The sequence below is a fragment of the Solea senegalensis genome, linkage group LG20 (genome assembly GCF_019176455.1).
Source record: "Solea senegalensis isolate Sse05_10M linkage group LG20, IFAPA_SoseM_1, whole genome shotgun sequence".
NCBI lineage: Eukaryota > Metazoa > Chordata > Actinopteri > Pleuronectiformes > Soleidae > Solea > Solea senegalensis.
Window position 1 is genome coordinate 8,766,729 of NC_058039.1, and position 19,095 is coordinate 8,785,823.

General features: G+C 40.6%; 3 protein-coding genes across 3 annotated transcripts; 2 read left to right on the top strand and 1 right to left on the bottom strand.

The window, feature by feature from the left end:
• Positions 1–1,254: 1,254 nt before the first annotated feature.
• On the bottom strand, positions 1,255–3,764 carry LOC122786127 (lens fiber membrane intrinsic protein-like). The gene is made up of 5 exons (XM_044052171.1): positions 3,558–3,764; positions 2,588–2,796; positions 2,055–2,204; positions 1,816–1,950; positions 1,255–1,609 (listed from the first exon to the last, which is right to left on the bottom strand). Exons 2-5 carry the CDS (start codon positions 2,760–2,762, stop codon positions 1,548–1,550), a joined length of 522 nt encoding a protein of 173 aa, XP_043908106.1. The 5' UTR covers positions 2,763–2,796; positions 3,558–3,764; the 3' UTR covers positions 1,255–1,547.
• A 1,887-nt stretch (positions 3,765–5,651) lies between these two features.
• Positions 5,652–14,098, top strand: LOC122786321 (ubiquilin-4-like). Its single transcript, XM_044052542.1, has 11 exons — positions 5,652–5,850; positions 9,701–9,852; positions 10,116–10,264; positions 10,372–10,634; positions 10,760–10,918; positions 11,085–11,307; positions 11,432–11,571; positions 11,946–12,029; positions 12,274–12,389; positions 12,495–12,663; positions 12,756–14,098. The coding sequence occupies exons 1-11, from the start codon at positions 5,707–5,709 to the stop codon at positions 12,906–12,908; spliced, it is 1,752 nt and encodes a 583-aa protein (XP_043908477.1). The 5' UTR covers positions 5,652–5,706; the 3' UTR covers positions 12,909–14,098.
• A 1,848-nt stretch (positions 14,099–15,946) lies between these two features.
• On the top strand, positions 15,947–18,247 carry LOC122786324 (ras-related protein Rab-25-like). Its single transcript, XM_044052547.1, has 6 exons — positions 15,947–16,038; positions 16,208–16,267; positions 16,760–16,955; positions 17,060–17,253; positions 17,782–17,862; positions 17,945–18,247. The coding sequence occupies exons 2-6, from the start codon at positions 16,231–16,233 to the stop codon at positions 18,070–18,072; spliced, it is 636 nt and encodes a 211-aa protein (XP_043908482.1). The 5' UTR covers positions 15,947–16,038; positions 16,208–16,230; the 3' UTR covers positions 18,073–18,247.
• The last annotated feature ends 848 nt before the right edge of the window (positions 18,248–19,095 follow it).

Here is a 19,095-nt window from a genome sequence, read left to right on the forward strand (position 1 = left end):
TCAAATACTTGAGAAGGTATTTTTGTAATTTCTCAACTGATGAAAAGACCTTAATGATACTTCTGCATCTTGGACTGTAGCACATTATGAACACCCTTACTCAAACTACTCATTGTGTTCAAAAATGTTGTTATATTAACTTGGATTTATAAATAAAACGTCTTGTGGCTGCACTTAGGGTTAGTGCTTCTCTAGAGTCTATAGCGTTAAGGTCTTATGCTTCTGGCCTCGGTGAGAGCCCAGGGACCATAGAAGAGTCTGGAGAAATAATCTGGGAATATTAGAGTTTATCACTTCATTGCAGCCACAGGGCCAGTCATGGAAACTTGGATCAAGGGGTCGGTCCAGAGACTGTTTACATTTCCCTCATTGTTTCTGCGTCACTATGTAGCCAAAGCTTCATTACCTCAGCAGCTACTGTTCTTGTCCCCGATGATGGTGATTAATAGATGCATACCAAGAAAAAGGAGGAAGCAGTTATTAAAATGGAGGAGATGGAACAATCAGAGCCTGGAGACCCCACCCGGTATTGTCCCCCGGTCCAGGAACATAATCTTCTTCTCAGGTTGTGTTCTGCATCATGAGGCCTATCACACACACACACACTGCCATAATATATTCCCTTTACCTTACACCTCACAGAACCTAATCAGATACCCAAATCTAAACCTAAACCTGACCAGATCCCTACAACCTAACAGAAAGTCTTGACCCTGCACAATCCTTTTGAAGGTGTGTCACAAAGTTGAGACTGTAATTCAGTGTACTATACTCAGAGAACGTCAACAAACATGTTGTGAAAGATCGTGCTTGGAAACTTGGAAGCTGGAACTATTTCCCATAAACAACAGCCTAATAAAAACATATTAGTTTGGGGGAAGCCTCAAACACATATTGTAGCTTCAGGGGCAATCCTGAGACAAAGCTATGCACTGTTTACCTTTTATGCATTGTTCTCTGCCGTGCAGACTAATATTTCCATTTCAGCTAATTCTTTGAAGCATTTCCTGAGCAGAAACATTGTCTGCGATCGGTGAATTACTGAAGTGAAGTGAACAACTGTAGCTCGAGATAAAATGTTTCTCAGCATCTTGTGCTTGTATCAGATTTAACCTTGAGTCAGTCAAACAAACACGCCGCTCTCGTGCTGTGCTTCAGTGCTGCCATCTTCTGGTGTCCTCTCAGTGCAGCAGCGGAAACAAAGCAGTGGAGCATCAACTTTATTGAACGTGCCAAATCACAGAATGAACAGTATGATTTAATGAAGGTTTAATAAGTTTGATAACACCAACATCATGTTACAATTATCAGACACATTATTCAGTTTAACTGGGTTTGTTTTTACTCCATGCTAATATAATGAATGCTGTTAATATCCGTGATTAAAGAAGGTGTCTTTTAGAAAGCAGACCGTCTAAGGCCTCTAGGACCAGCGTCAGTCATCAAATCTTCTGCAGATCAGTGAACACTGCCTCAGTGTGTCCAGCTTCTCCTCTACTCAAAGTGGCATTTTTCTCTTTTGAGAAACACAAGCAGTTTGTCTCCCTCTAGCGTGGGCTGTTTCCTCTCCTGCATTCACACATTCTGTAAGCACATATGTAGAAAATTCCTGCAACAGACAGAGGCAGAGTGTTTGGTGACGTACATTATGTTTGATGACAAAATGACATACAAATGACACACTATACAACTACAATCTAAATATTATTATGTATATATATATATATATGTATATACAGTGTGACCTTTGGACCACCTTTGTCCAAAGTGACCTTTGGACCACCTTTGTCCAAAGTGACCTTTGTCCATTCTCACCAGCAAAGAAGTTCATGAGCATGGCCACCCAGCCCAGTATGTAGGACCATGAGAAGCGCCAGTCACCAAAGCGCCTTCCCAGGAAGTTGATGGTCACTCCGGTGTAGATGGCCATAGCCAACAAAACAAACAAAGCTGAGTGGGACAGAGGACAAAAACATGTCAGTTATGCTTTGTGTGTATGTGCTTCAAAGTGTGTGTGAGTGTGTGTGTCAGGTCAGAAGAAAGACGGCACTCACTGGAGATAAAAAACATGACTCCTGCAGCAAAGGAGCGGTTGAACCTTTCGAAGGAGGAGAAGTGTGAAAAGGACATGATGCCAGCTATGATGCCTGCAAAGCACGACATCCCTGAGAGGATCATGAAAGCCCGGGTGGCATTCCAGTAAGCTGGAAAAAAGAGGTACACGTTATCAATAATGTCATCTGCTGTTATGGATATACAGTCACCCTTGATTAATACTAACATGACATCCGCTTTTACTAAGTGCTTTTGTGATTTTTCTAGCCAGTGATTATTTCATATTTAGCTCAGGTAGTTGAAAAAGTTGAATACCTTTGGCAAAAACACAAACCAGCTGCTGAATCTCAATAAAAGAATAATGTGACATGGCTTGTTATGGCAAAGCATAAGACCTAACAAGTTAGTCACACAACTAGTGTCATTTCAAGGAGGCAAATTCGTCAATACACTCCTACAATAGAAAGAAAACAACCACAGGTGCTTTTGATTTGTTTAATTTGTTTCCGTGATTGCTCCACAGATGACTTACCTATATTGTCTGTCTGCATGTAGCACTTGTTGGACATGCAGTATCTCCACAGACCCTGGTGGGCATAGTTTCCAGAGAGCCTGTACTGCATCCAGTAGTCAGTTGCAGTGGAGACCACCAGCAGGATGTTACCCACGATGGCACAGAACAGACCCCCTCCCATGAAGCTGTACATCTTGAGCTGAGACAATGGGGCCACTTCAGAGCAACTGCAGGAGAGGAAATCAAACGTTTGGGTAACATCATACCTGACTGTTCAGGAGTGCCACTGAGGAGTAAGCTTATTAAAAATAATGAAAACTAAAATTGAAAAAAAAACAAAAAAACATTTTCATTAATTCATAATAAAATGTTTTTACTTAGTTTTTGTTTACAATGTTGGACATACATGTTAAACATAACATTTGTTATGTAGTTCATTAGGTTGAGTTGGTTCATCTAATTGAATCAAACCTCTAGTCTTTGATTGGGTTTATTTATTGGGTTGTTTTTTTCCTCAGATTGAACTCCCTGAAACTAAACTAACACTAAGAATTTACAAAAATAAAAACAAATAAAAACTAGCAACTAATTAAAACAAACAAGCTTTAAAAGCAAAAAGTCAAAACTAATTAAAAACTAAAATGAAAAATCCAAAACTATTGTAAACTCACTGAGGAGCTAAAACATAATGTATGAATTGAAATACGTTGTCAGTCAGTGTCAGTGTGGCACTATGCATGTGCATGTGTAAAGCCCTTGGCTGGGCTATCGTAAAAACGAAATAATACAAATCCTGCCAAAACTTCACAAAGGATTTAAAGTTCTGCTTGAAAATCACATGATTCTAGCCAATACAAAACTTCACTCAACAACACGGACGACTAGAAACTAGTGACTAGTGCACAAGTGCAAAGCAAAACCAATGTTCAAGCTGCTCTTTACAGTACGGTTATGGTAAATAAAAAAGGTATGAAATTTGATGCCTTACCTTGTTTCTGAAACTGCCCACCTTCCAGAGGTAGAGATAGAGATGGGTAGAGGGTAAAAAGTGAGAGCTGCTGCTCACTTAGTGGGAAAGAGAGAGAATCAGAGAGAATACGGCGACCAAAAAGCTGTCCCTCACTTTTCTGTTGATGATAGCAAAATTCTTTGCAGCCACCACTGTCTCTGTGTGGGGGGCATTTGAATGAGATGCTACAGAGGCCACAGTGCATGTGACCCTGCACATTTGAGTGTGTGTATGTGTGGGCATGGGGCCTTGGAAAAGGTGTGGTGGCCCATGTTCCTTTTTTGTGGGCTTTTGTTTGATTTGCTCTAGAACTAAGGAAATGCATAGGTATGCAGGACTGTCTGTCTGTGTCAGTGCAACGTGCTGAAACAGACACTTTCTTTCAGTGCCGTCACCGTCACACTGTGGCAGTATGGAAGGGCACATACGTATAGAGGGAGCACACTACATGAGCAGCTCTTTCTCTGTCCTATTGGGCTGTTTTAACTTAAAAAACAATGATTTGTTGGTTCATATTTTAATATCTGACAAAGTTAATTGTGCATAAGAGTTCAGTGGGAAATTGCTGGAGAGTTTGGGGTCTGGAGATCGCTGCCAAGTTGACGTTACCACCACCAGGACACGTCTTCAGTTGTGTACAGTTGTGATTATTTTAGCGTACAAAGGTTTAAATCTAAATATATTTGAGCAATAACACTGGCCAGGAAGAAATGAAATACTGCTGTATAGACCGTTCACATGACATTTTGTTCTGTGTTTGTGTGAATTGATGAGCAAAAATAAGGCAATGTATCATCCCTTCAGTCTATGGTATAAAATAGTACATAATAAAAGAGAAATGACTCATACTGTAAAGAGAAGTAAAACCCTGCACTGTTGCCCTTGAGCAAAACACAGAAAACAAAACAACTCTACTGCTTCACAAATTATATTATATCTGTATTTATTGAGTGATTTTCTTTTACATAATACAAAAGAAGATGAGCTCAAGTCTAAGAATTTGACCAATCATGTCATGTGAGCCATTTATGTAGCTTTGCTAACCAGTGTCTCAGAGTATGTGTAGTAGAATGACAATATTTATATTTAGTAACTGATAAAATCATGTACATATTGTATTGTGTGCTTTGGGCTAAAGTGCAATTTGAAATGTTCAAGTTTATATACATTTGAGATTACATTTGAGATTACAGAGTTTTATAACTGTGTTTGAGTTGACTGAACAAGTGGACATGTAAATATGTATGTGCGTGTAAAGATTCTGTTGCAAAGTCTGTTGCATATTCACACGTTTAACGCTTTGGTGTCTATGATGTATAAACAAGAAACATGATACAATTCACAATTTATGCATAACATTTACAATGAACTTGTGATAAATGACTGTCCTGGACTTTATTCATCACCATCATCCAGGGACCATCTTCATCTCCATTCAGCAAAATTATTGTAACTTGGGACAATCTTTTTGGAAATGTATTAAGAAAATGGAGAGTAGGACAAACTTTTCAGTTCTTTATTGATATTGATACTGACTCGCTGAACTGTGAAGAACCTAATCTGTTAACTTTCATGTAATACACTGCCTTTACGTAAGGCAGTTGTTGTGTGTTATTTGAAGTGGAAGTACCCCTGCACCCATGTCTTCTAATTCTTTCTGGCAGACTGAACACTAAGAGGTGTAATGCTGCCCTGCATGCCATGGTTCCTAATCACAGTAGGAAGTTCTTCATAATTATGATCCCATCTCATCCTTTCCTCATCCTTCTTTTTCATGGGTCAAGTTCTCCTTCATTCTCATCCTTTTATTATCCTCTACCTTCAAAGGCATGGACCTTCAAAGGCTTAGCATATATTCATAACATGGTTTGGATTCGTCTTTTAAGAATATGAAACTTTCCACATCATATAAGACTTACAAAACAAAAATAATAGTCTTAGTCCCCACCCCCTTTCTCATTGTAAATAAAACGTATTCCCACATGAAACTACACACGTAAAGGCCCCTCCCTCCACCCCCCTCTCTCTCATACGTGAACCAGTGTATTTCTTTCTGGAAAGAGGTTTTGACGTCTTGTGACCCGGAAGCTGACGCCAGACGGTGAGCTGTTCCATTGGTGGAGTAAAGATGGCTGACCAAGGCGCCGCAGATCCCGGTAATAACAACAATAATAAAACCGAAGCCTCGGAGGGAACTATTATTAAGGTCACAGTGAAAACACCAAAAGACAAAGAAGAAATCCCTATTCCAGAGGATGCCTCTGTCACTCAGGTATGTTGATTTGGCAGGCGCAGAGCTGGCTGCTGCGTGCTCTAACGTCATGCCCCTGCCCACAACTTTAGCTACGAAGCTAGTTAGCCGTGTTAGCATTTGTCGTCACTCTTACCGGCTAGCTGGGAGTATATGAAATTAAAAAAGTTTTGTGCTGTGGATGTACAACTGTTTTGGCTAACGGTTATTCCGCGTTAATAGTTAACGCTACTGGTCACCAATAGTGAGATATAGCCATCTAATCGGAGGATATTAAAGAATTGCTACGACAGACCGGCTATCCGTTTTACGGCTAACGGCTATTTAGCGTCTAAAGAGCTAAGTTAGCTTACTACGTAGCTATACAAGTGTCAAATGACGCGCCGCATTTTGGCTCTGCCAAGGATAATGGCCTGATAAAACCAAAGATATGACATTTGGTGGGTGGGGAGTTGAGGGGCATCTGTTAACCATCTCTGTTAAGAAGCTTTAAAGATACCCAAGTTCAGTTTCACTCTAGAACATTCTCCCTGCTACCACTGAGTCATTCGGCTTTCCAGGGAATACACAGCACTCTCAGAGCTACAGTTTGCTTAGATACGCAAAACACTGAAACCATAATGCAATCAGACGTTAGAATGAAATCATGTGCATTCTTTAGGATTGTTTATTGTGTAAACTCCTTTTTATAACGCGTGTCTGCTCTAGCAGCCATTTTTAGATTAGCTTTTCTGACTCACTGTGTGTTGTCTTTCCTGTATTGGCTGGGTGTAAATTAATGTAATTTTAATAGGAGGACTGTGATAAAGCCTTAAGAAAAAACTAACTATTGAAATAAAACGGAACTAGGCAAAAACACTTAAGAGGGTGTGAACCTCATTTTCTACTATTTGAGTTTGCTGCACACAGACTATTAGACAAATGGTTACAACATCACTACCTTGGCTAACGTAACGGTTAGCAATGAGAAATAATCAGAGACAGGCTATAGACTGAACAAAAAATAGGGAATAAAACAAGGGAAAACCAATAATGATAATACAGGAAGCAATTAATACTTATCAAATAAAATAGGAGGATGTACCAATTTAGAGAAAATAACTAAAAGGTATAACTTAAGCAAGAGAAATACCAAGAACAAACTAGAGAAAACACTCAGAGGATGTGATTCCCATTGTGTCAGTACATTCCTTGAACTTCTTTTAATGTATTTTTTGAAATCCAGAAAGATACAAATCACCAGAATTTCATTATTGAGCCATAACCTACAGTCCCAGAAAATTTCACCCAAATATCCCTTTATTTTTTAAATTATACTGCTCACAGTCAAATAGACAACAAACGTGATTGATCTTTTTCCTTTTTATCATTTTGAAAAAGAAAATATACTATATTACTCTACGCCAAGCAGTATAATGCTTTTGAGCATAAAGGTCTCATTGTAAATCTCTTCGTGAGCGTTGTGCAATCAGATGACCTCTGCTTGTATATAACACTGTTACACGTCCAGACTTCTATTAAACTACCTACTATAGTTTAATAAGCTCCGCTCTGGAAAGGGTAATCAGAACAAGTACGGCAGGTACAACTTGAGTGTTTTTTATGATTTTTTTTATTACTAACAATGCAAGTTTTAGTCATTCACCGACAAAGCTTACGAGTTCTGACAATCAGTTTAATGAAATGAAATAAAAAGTTAAACAAACTGTGCCTTAAAACTGTGCTTTGATGATGAACTGCGGATGCTTCACACACAGTCTGGAGATCATCATAATAATAACTATCATATAAAATAATATATAGAGAGCAATAGTTTCACCTGTTGGAAAGTTCTACAAATGCGTCATCCAGTCCCTTATTTTTATGTCAATAAAAATTGTATTCTGTAATTTGAAGTTAAAATATTCCTCAGTGTACAAACCAGCTCCAACAAGTTTATTTTTGTGTGTAAAGCTTATATACTGTGAAAAAGGAGATTTAATGATAGTGTGGGGTCCCATAAAATTAGGTATTTTTCTTTGAGAATCATTAATTAAAGTGTAGTTAAATCACAGTAGTTAGAAATTGACTTAGAAGCTAGTCCTTGTACTGGTATGATATTCTGTCAGTATAATCACCTTCCATCCCTTGCTTACCACTTTATCCTCCACACATGAGGGTCGTGGGTTGCTGGAGCCAGTCCCAGCTGAATACAGGGGGCGAAAGGCAGGGTAGACCCTGGGCAGGTCACCAGTCCAGCACAGGGCCAGCACACAGAGGCGCATAACCATTTACTCTCATATAGTGTTAAATTAACCTTTGCATGTTTTTGGACTGTGGGAGGAAACAGGAGTACCAGGAGAAAAAAAAAACATGCACAGGGAGAACATGCAAACACTTCGCAGAAAGGCCCTGGTTCCAACCGGGTCGTGAACCTGAGTCTTTTTTTGCTGCAAGCCAAAATGTCATGGTTTCACTGAAGATGTTTATTTCAGAGTCACAGTATGTGGTAGGACTGATCAATTCATCGAAATTGTGTGAGCCAAAGTGTGTGTTAAATTACCATTTTAGATTAAATCTTGTCCTGACCTGTACATATCATATTCTCCAAACTAAAGAAAACATCTTTATTTCTCACAGATCTACACAAATATCATACAGTAATCATTTTGAATTGAAATCAAAATGAATAATAATTACCTTTCCGTCTCATATCGCGAATCCTATTGGCCTTTAAGTCAGAGTTATTGCAATTGGATATTGCGATAATTCTTAAAATTGTTCAGCCCTAGTATGTGGTTTTACACCATAATTAATTAGATTATCCAATACACTGTTCAAATTTATGTTTAATCCAGTACTTTTATTAACAGAAACAAGATTAAAGATGCTGAACCTGTTATTGTAACATTTCATCTTGTTTATCATCGAGAACAATTTGCAAAATGAGACCATTAACTCCTTGAGAAAATGTATAATGATGGGGGATGTAAGCTCATTTCCCTGTAGACTTTAGACTTCTTCTTGCACTGAGCCAGTTCACCCCCTTGTGGCTGTTTCTTGGTAGGCCTAAGAATGGACTTGGAGGACCAAATAGAATCTCTTTGTACAATACACAAACAGTTCCAAAACCACCAGAGAAATAGCAGGCCATTTGAAAATGTAGTGATTTTCAACAGATGTACACAATAATGGAATATTTAAACAAAATATAAATTGTGATACTAGCTGAATTGAGTTACAGTATGTCATCCTCCAACTATGTGATATTAGCTATAGAGCTGCAACTAACGATTATTTTCATAATTGATTAATCTGTCGATTATTTTCTCGATGAATCGCTTGGTCCATAAACTATAACAGAAACCCTTAAAAAATGTTGATCTGTGTTCGTCAAACCTGGAAATTATGATGTTCTCAAATGTCTTGTTTTGTCCACAAACCAAAATGATTAACTTTTAATGATTTCTTTGAATAGAGCAAAGAAATTCAGAAAATATTCACATTTAAGAAGCTTAAACAATCGGAAATCTAGTTTTAGTCATGAAAAAAAAGCTTCAAACCAATTAATTGATTATCAAAATAGTTGTCGATTCATTTAGTAATTGATTATTAATCGATTTATCGTTTCAGCTCTAGTTAGCTATTTTATTAGTCCTGTTATCTGCTGGGCACAAATGTTTATCAAGACATGAATTTTAGTGAAGAGTGATTTAGGGATGAGCTGATATGATACTCTGTATCGTTACAATACTGGGCACAACCATAGGATCAGATATTGAGTGTAAAAACTGATACAATCCAAAAATCCTGTATATTGCATTCTTCATAGTGTATGAAGTATTTTAGCTCAGTCATGTTGTGGACTGTTTATTTCTTCTTTTTTTTACAGTTCAAAGAAGAGATCTCAAAGCGGTTTAAAGCCAAACAAGACCAGTTGGTTCTGATTTTCGCAGGGAAGATCCTAAAGGATGGAGACAGCCTCAGCCAGCACGGCATCAAGGATGGCCTAACAGTACATCTTGTCATAAAGACAGCACACAAGTAAGGCAAAACTGTTAAACAAAGAATTGACGGGTCATGGTAGTTGAACTTTTGAAAAGTTAAATTATACAAATTAACTATTCATCACTAACTGTATTTGTTTTTAGCGTTATTTTAAGGAGACAGGTATAGTACACCCAATTTAAATGGTTATCTAATTCAAGTACTGATTATAGTACATACAAGGTTATTTGTAAAACGTTAACTTCAGACAAATTATAAGCCTGTGTATGTACTGAATGTTGTATTTTAAATCCCCACAGGGCAGGAGAAAGCAGTAGCACCCCAGCCTCCAGCTCAGCCTCCACTCAAGCTGCCAGTTCATCCACCTCTAGTCCAGCAACCAACCCCCCTCCCACAGCAGCGTCTACTGGTTCTGCTCCACCACCGACACAGACACCCAACATCTTGAGTGAGTCCACTTTTGTGTCTCTATTTCACATTCAAATACCCTTTATTAGTCCAACACCACAAATGTAACATGTCAACTCATCACATCTCCCACCATGCCTCTCTCAGCTGGCTTTGGCGACCTGGCGAATCTGGCAGGAATGGGCATGGGCTCAGGGAACTTCATGGAATTGCAGCAGCAGATGCAGAGGCAGCTCATGTCCAATCCAGAGATGCTTGCTCAGATCATGGAGAACCCACTGGTGCAGAATATGATGTCCAACCCAGATCTGATGAGGCAAATGATCATGGCAAATCCTCAGATGCAGACACTGATGGAACGCAACCCAGAGATTTCCCACATGCTCAACAACCCTGAGCTCATGAGACAGGTAGGAAAGCTTAGGCATTTTACAGAGGGTTGTCATGACATATGGACATATATTGTATTCAGAATTTTGATAGCTGTTATGAAAAAGAATATTTTGGAGACTTGCCTTGTCCTCTCTCCTCCCAGACCATGGAGCTGGCCAGGAACCCATCCATGATGCAGGAAATGATGCGGAACCAGGACCGGGTTTTGAGCAACTTGGAGAGCATCCCAGGAGGTTACAATGCCTTGAGGAGGATGTACACAGATATTCAGGAACCCATGTTTAGTGCTGCCAGGGAACAGGTAAAGTTTACTGATCATATCTAAAATAATTTGCAACATATGATCAGTCTGTCAGGATTTTGTCTCATCTTTTGTAAGCCTTTATTTGAAATTGTTCTGTGGATAACTGCTGGAGGTTTTGACCAATGTTGGGTCTTTTTAATATGTCCAATCTCTTTCCCTGTAGTTTGGTAGCAACCCGTTCTCAGCTCTAGGTGGCGGCTCTGAGTCTGGTGCCCAGCCGTCCCGGACAGAGAACCGGGAGCCTCTGCCCAATCCATGGGCCCCAGCAAATGCTTCTACCCATCCTGGGAGTGGAGACAACACCACAGGAGGCACCAGCACCACAGGGGGCACCAACCCCAGTGTGTCCAACCCGCTGGGCATCAGTTCAGGAAGTCTAGGCAACGGTAAGACAGAAGGCTTTAATATATGTATGCTCTCTATTTAGCATGTTTGTCCATTTTTCATATACCAGTTTTGCAGTTACTGTATTTACTTGTACTCACATAAACATACTTGTATGTGTTGCAGGCATGTTCAACAGCCCAGGTATGCAGAGTCTACTGCAGCAGATCTCAGAAAACCCTCAGCTGATGCAGAACATGCTCTCTGCTCCCTACATGCGCAGTATGATGCAGTCACTGGCCCAAAACCCAGAGTTGGCCTCCCAGGTAAGAAGTGGAAAGAGCAACGAATGTGCTTGCACATTCCCACATAACCACCATCATACAGGAAACACACAGATATTGAGGAGTTCAGCTTGTAATAAATTGTGGGATCTGGGTCAGTTTATTATGCTGTATGCAGTAAGCTCAGTATTTCAGTGCACCCTCACAGAACATAGCATTTGCAGCAAATTTAAAAAAAATGAAAACAATATGACTCTTTACAAACATGATACAAAAGAACCAGAACAGCAAGGTGTTGCTACACACAGTGACATTGAAACCTTTCTTAGTTTAAGACCATTGAAATATCCACTTTGAAGCTTTGCAGCATCGCCTGATGTGGAATTATAAACTGACTATTTTTCACTCTCCACCAGGTTCTGATGAATAACCCCTTGTTTGCTGGAAACCCACAGTTGCAGGAACAGTTCAGGTCTCAGCTCCCCGTATTTCTGCAGCAGGTACTGCTCAACATTCAGTCCAAAAACCCAGTCCTATGTGTTTATTCTTAAGCTCAACGTAAAAGTGGAAACATGTTGTGGATATTAGTTCAAATGTACGTCCTCTGCTAATGACTCAGTGATTGTTGATGAGTAACTTTCATAGATTAATTGTCTCAAACACCAGGACAGAATGCCAGACATGGGATAAACCATAAATGAGTCACTCGGTTACGTCAATGCTCCTATTTCTGTTTGATTGCAGATGCAGAATCCTGAAGCCCTGTCAGTGATGACCAACCCCAGAGCCATGCAAGCTCTAATGCAGATTCAGCAAGGCCTACAGACGCTGCAGACAGAAGCACCGGGCCTCATGCCAAGGTATGCCCACACAGACGTACACATACATGTTGCATTTATTATTATTTATATTATTTAATATACATGGAGATTTTTTTTTTTTCAACTATTTTTCTTTTGGCCTAGTTTCATGCCAGGTGGAATTCCTGGCATACCGACAGGAGGAGCCGTGCCCGCAGAGAACCCGGCCCCCTCTCCCAGCACTGCAGGAGCAAGCCCCGCCCAGCAGCAGCTGATGCAACAGATGCTCCAGATGTTTGCAGGAGGAGGAGGAGGAGGAGGAGGAAGTCCAACGGTACACGCATGCACAGGAAGTGCATCCTGTGTCGTTTTTAATGACGTGATGATTTCATTCATCAACACTGTCGTTTGTTTTTCTCCCTGTAGACCCAGGCCCCCGAGGTGATGTTCCAGTCCCAGCTGGACCAGCTGAACGCCATGGGCTTCATCAACCGTGAGGCCAACCTGCAGGCCCTCATCGCTACTGGGGGAGACATAAATGCCGCTATAGAGAGACTGCTGGGCTCACAGCCCTCGTAATCGCATACAGTACACACTGACACACAACCACATGCATACATACTTAATTCATACACACACACTCAGCATATTCACAGAACTGAGACATAACTGGTTCAGAGAAAAGGAATAAAAACGTCGGCTGGCAAGGAAATCACAACAGTTTCTTAATTCATTGATATGTTTGTGCAAGACCGGAGAATACATATTAATCCCATGTGATGTGATCGGCTGTTGGCTCCTTTTCATACATGGTCATCATAAGACAGTTTGTTTGCATTTTCCTAGCAAATCAATACATGAAGATATGTTGAACAGACGGAGCTTAACAGGAATCTTGCCCAGGCGTTCAGTCCCATTCCTTGCTCTTTCCATGTTCTTGAGATTCTACATAACTTACTGTTTAGCCCAACAGTTTTTACTATTTATTGCAAAAGCTTCAGGAAATAATGCCCTACATTCAACCTTAAACTTGTGATTTGTCATTCTGGATAAACGTGCCCAAACCTCTGGTGCACAGTGTTTTTATTTCTTCTTTTTTTTTTTGTTTCCGAGGCACCACTGCTGTGCCTTGTGTCCATCCATGACGTGTCAGAGCATAGTCAGCAAACCACGCACACAAACACACACACACACACACACCCTCACTTGATGATTTAATAATGAAACGTCAATGAATTCCCCACAGCGCCATCTAAATCTGTGATCATACTCAAACATTACTTTACTGCAGCTCTGAAGCAGAAGACACAGGTAGAATGAATACGAATGGAAAACTCTTTCTTTCATTTTAATCTGATTCTTTGTTTTATTTTAATTTTATTTTTGTATCTCTTTTAGGTGCCGTTAGTACCTAGAGATAACGATTATGATTTGTGTGACATTAAATAAACATGGAAATCAAGAGAATAATAAAAAGAGAAGAATATGGTGGAAAGGCTTTACAAACAATTCTGTTCTGGTTACAGTTGCACCATGTGTTTCTAAATCAAATTCTAGTTTGTCATTTTTTTTTATTTTATTTTTTTTTTCCTTTAGAAAATCCCAGCATTGTAGTTGTGGTAACCTTGGCAACTGCTGCGATAGCTTTGCTTTGTCTGTTGACCTCAGCTGAAAAAAACCCAACAAAAAAAACAAAGTCTCCCAGTCAAACATGTTGGAACTAACTTTTAACAGTACTGTACTAAAAAAATAAAACATGGTCAAAAACAGTCCATCCCCTGTGTTGGTTGATTATAGCCCTGTGATGGTGTAGGAGTATGAAATTATGAAATTAATTATTACAACGTCTGTTGCTTTTTATTGTTTAAACATTCCTCGCATTATCTTAACACACATTTTACTTTGAAATGCAGCATGTAGATGAACAAATGATCATACTGTTTGTCACCTCAGTGTCTTATGTTCCTTTTAAGAGAGTTAATTGTGAGTTATTTTGGATGAGATTTAAGAAATGTAATATTACACGTTTATATTCATTTCCAAATGAACAAGTTTGGTTAAAGTTCCCACTTAAATGTAATGAATCTAAAAGATAAAAAAAAAGTCTTTGATGATATTCTTCTGCCTGCTCACTCTGGAAACATCTTTCTACTGCTTGTAGACTTGACTGCTGTGTGTGATCTTCTCTTGTCTGGAGCACTGGGTGGTGGGTATTAAAGGTGTCGCCTTGGAATGGTTTCGTTCTTACTCGGCTGACGGAAGCTTCTGTGTTTTTGCTGATTCTGTGTCTTCGACAGCATCTCTTCCCCCCCGTGGAGTCCCACAGGGTTTTATCTTCTAACCCCTTGTTCTCGCTCTGTCTGCTTCCCTTGGGATTTTATTTTTCGGGAAAATATGGCATTCCATTTTAATGCCGACGACTGACTGACTGCCTGCCTGCCTGTGTGAGAATGAACTGTGTTTAGCGCTGTCGTGGAATGATGATGATTCTGTCCAACCTCTATTTGAGGTGTCTCAATGACACCACAGCATTGATTGTAAGTTTTACTGACAAAGATGCTGAAGTTGAACAGCTTTGCTGGGGCAGGACGTCTCTACTTAAATGAGCTCTGCTTTTTTTTTTTCCAGTTTAGGCAAATGGCAAAAATCAAATCTATTTTTGCTGAGGCATGACTTTTGGCTTTTATTATGACTACACTGGATTACTGTAATGTTCTCTATATTGGGTTTATTCAGGCTTCCTTCGCTCGCCTTCAGCCCGCTCAGAATGCTGCTGCTCACTTTCTAACGGGAGCTCATGTGAGCTCATTTCCCTCATTCTGGCTTCCTTCTATTTGCTCGCAGTAGACCAACAATTGAACTTGAAGGTGTTATTGTTTGTTTATAAGTCTTTTCATGATTTGCCTCAGCCGTACACACCATCGCAGTCCTTGAGACAGCTGATCGTCTTTTCTTGCTTGTCTTGAAAACAAGGGTGAAGTTCAGGCGAGGTTGGGCCTTTGTGGTCGCGGCTCCCTGACAGTGAAACGAGTTGTTTGCTTAAGCAAAATCCTCGTGGCTTTCTGTTTTCGGTTTAACCTCGGCGGTTCTCTTTGGCCTTTGACACCGAGTCGTTGCTGTTGTGTGCACTGTTTGTGTTGCATAATTACTGTACAGTACTTTGGTCTTGGACTTGTGTTGTTGTTTTAAATGTGCTTTATAAATAAACTGGATTGGATTGGTACTGTGCACAGACGGCAGTTTGCTTCCTGGTGTTTTAACAAATGAATTTGTTCCAGGAAGATAAGAAAGAGGTCGTTACAGACCTATCAATCTAATCATTAGCCTAGTAATTTGTGGAACAGGAATGCATTGTTGTTCTTTCAGTTATGGTATGAGCCTAAACATTTCTGTTCCACGTGACACTAAATGCAGCTTAAGTGGCAGAATGACAATGATGCACAGGTCCACCTGTTGGGTTGCTTTTATTGTCATACAAATGAATCGAGTTATGAGTGAAAGGAGACAGTAGGAGAGGGTGGAGTTTGTTCCTGATGAGCAGTTCTACCTGTTTCACCTGCTCTCCTCCCTCCCTCCCTCCCACCGTCCCTCCCTTCCACTTGCCCTGCCTCTCATGTCAGCTGATGAGGGCTCGGCAGGCGGGCAGGACTCCTGTCTGCCTGCCTGTCAAGCAGGAGCTGCCCCTATCCACATGTAAAGAAGGAAGCAGGTGGGTACAGCCGAGCCTGTTTCCCCCTTTTTTTTTTTCTATTTTCCTCTCACCTTTTAATCTCTGTCCACACTGGGGCAGAGACAGTGAGAGAGAGAGAAAAAAGTCTTTTTTAGTGTGTGTGTGTGTGTGGCTCTTTTCATCTTTGGACTTGCTTTATTTATTCAAGAGCCTTTCACCACTGCATGCAGCATGGGGTCTGATGACTCGTACAATTTTGTGTTTAAAGGTGAGTCTTGTTTGGTTAAGCTGAGATTGTGTGTGTGTGTGTGTGTGGCTGTAAAGTAATGCTGTCAGTTTACAGCTCTGGTTGTAGCCGAGGAGGACAACAAGGAAGTGATTGTGATCTGTTCATTTAAGTGTAAATTATGCTTGACATAATAAGAGAAACCGTACATTTCCTGCTGCCCCTTCTAAGACAGTTTTGGTCATTTGTACTTCATGAGAATGTCTTTTTTTTAATTTTAATTTCCCATTCCATTCATTCCAAAGTAAACGGCTGCAATTATGTGATGTCACGGTGTCAGGTGTCATGTGAGGGTGAAAAAGTCTACGTGTTCCTTCAGAGGAAGCGTCTGTGATTGACTAGTGAACACATACAGAATTTCTTTTTTGTTTTTTTTTCTGTTACATATTTGATTTAACATCTTAACAAATCCCCAGACAAGCATTAATACAACAACTCTCCCACTTCTACAATAATGAATTCTCTCCTGTTCAGTGGTTTTGATAGGGGAGTCCGGCGTAGGAAAGAGCAACCTTCTCTCCCGCTTCACCAAGAATGAGTTCAACCACGACAGCCGCACAACCATCGGTGTTGAGTTCAGCACGCGGACCGTGCAGCTCAACAACTACATCATCAAAGCTCAGATCTGGGACACAGCTGGACTGGAGCGCTACAGGGCCATCACCTCAGCGTGAGTGCACACACACACACACACACACACACACTCAGCGTATACAGTTTCATCTTCTTCAAACTTAACTTAAAATCTATGTATATTTAACTTGGTGGTCCCAGGTATTACAGGGGAGCGGTCGGGGCTCTGCTGGTGTACGACGTGAGCAAGCACCTGACCTATGAGAGTGCAGAGCGGTGGCTGAAAGAGCTGTACGAACACGCAGACCCTCACATCGTGGTCATGCTGGTGGGAAACAAGAGAGACCTGGACACCCTCAGGACTGTGCCCACAGAGGCGGCCCGGGACTTTGCAGGTCTGTTCACTTCTAACTGTGCATCTTTATGAATTTCATGGCTGGTTTGTTGAACGTTCAGCACTGTGAAGCTTGCTCTTAACCCTGAGCTGATTTACCATGGGCGCAGGTGCACCTATGCTTAATTGCTGTGGGAATAGTACACTACTCCTTATATGGACATCCTGGGCGGTGTGTGTTTATAGGTCGCATATACAGGCTTTAAAAAAACTGTAGAGTCAAAGTTGTGATTCATTATATCGCGTTTAGACTGTTTCTGCTTTTCTTTTTGTTCATAAAAACGAGCCCAAGTGAACTTTGAACTGTGACGTATTTCCAAATTTCAGGAGTTCAATCCGGATTGTAACCATTTTGAGTACTTTTTGCTCAGGTGTGTTTATGTAGTTGGTGAAAATGAAAATTGCCTTTAGATATAAGACACTCTATATAGTAATGTTTGTAAAGTAGCGTAAATGCTGCGTTCTAAGGGGTAATAATGACCACACGTGTTGATTGTGATCTCTGCTTTGCTTTCCCTGATCAACCCAGATAAGAATGGTCTTATGTTCATGGAAACGTCAGCGTTGGACTCCACCAACGTGGAGGCTGCTTTCAACGAAGTCCTCACGGGTAAGAGTTCACTGACTCTGTCGACAGACGCATCCTCTGTTTTTCCATGGAATAGCCACTGACGTGTCTTCACTTCCTGCAGCGATCCATAAGAAGGTGGCGAGTAAAGAGGTGACCCGTGGCTCCATTAGCGCTGTGACTCTGTCCGGCTCCTTTGGACCGACCGGTGAGCCTCAAGAGGAGCGGAGAAGCTGCTGCAAGAGCTCTTAACTCAGACTCTGCTCGGCCCACGTTACAGCTACGTTTTGAGTATGACATCAAGAGCACCGTGTACCACGTGGTGGCCGATGGATGCTTTTCTCCGTGTGTTGTGAACGTGTGTAATGAGTTGTAAAGTTTATAAAGGAATGCACTGGGATTACTTTGGAATAAATTATTTATGTCATTCCGTGTCTCCATGAAATATGTTCTCTGTTATTCGACAGGCAATAATAACAATAACAACAATAATAATAATAATAATAATAATAATAATAATAACAATAATAATAATAATAATGATGATGATCTGAGGCAGATCAGGGGATGGGAGAGAGGCCTGATGTATGAGAGTCAGACCAAAGTTCATGTGATGATTCCTGGAGGGGAAAAGTTCACTTCTGCTGCACAGGATGCTTTTGTTTTGTATACTGAGTACACGGGGGAGTTGTTGCCAGTTCACAGACACAGACGAGAAACTCACTCACTCACTGAGAGAGTGACAGAGTAAGTTATCACAAAGCATGTTACAAAGCCTCAACTTTTCCCCCAAAGAATGGGGGAAAAGTATCACAAGTTGAATGTGTTGTACAGCCTGTCAACCTCTAGGTGGCAGTGCTGACCCTGAAAACTGAAAACCAAGTATTTAGCCTCTTCCATTTGCTTTTTTCTTTCTTTTACTCTCTGTTTTTTTTTTTTTTAGCAGTACATCTCATCTCTCATTCATTGCATTATTGATCATGGTATTACGGTCATGCGGTGCTGTCGTGTTTGTCGCCATGGCAGCAGCCTGTGATCGCCACTTCACAAACACAATCAACCTGCTTATTAAATAGGAAATAATTAATTTCCAGTTTCTTCACCAATCTCACCCTGTGCCAGTGTTTATGGATGCATTTTTGACAGACGTGCTGTGGCTCCCCGTGTGTCCCTGTGTGAGTCTTTCATTTTCTAATGTTTTATTATGTCCCCACTATGAAAGCCTGATAGGGGAGATTGTGCAGGATATTTCTTATGAACTGTGTACAGGCGGTG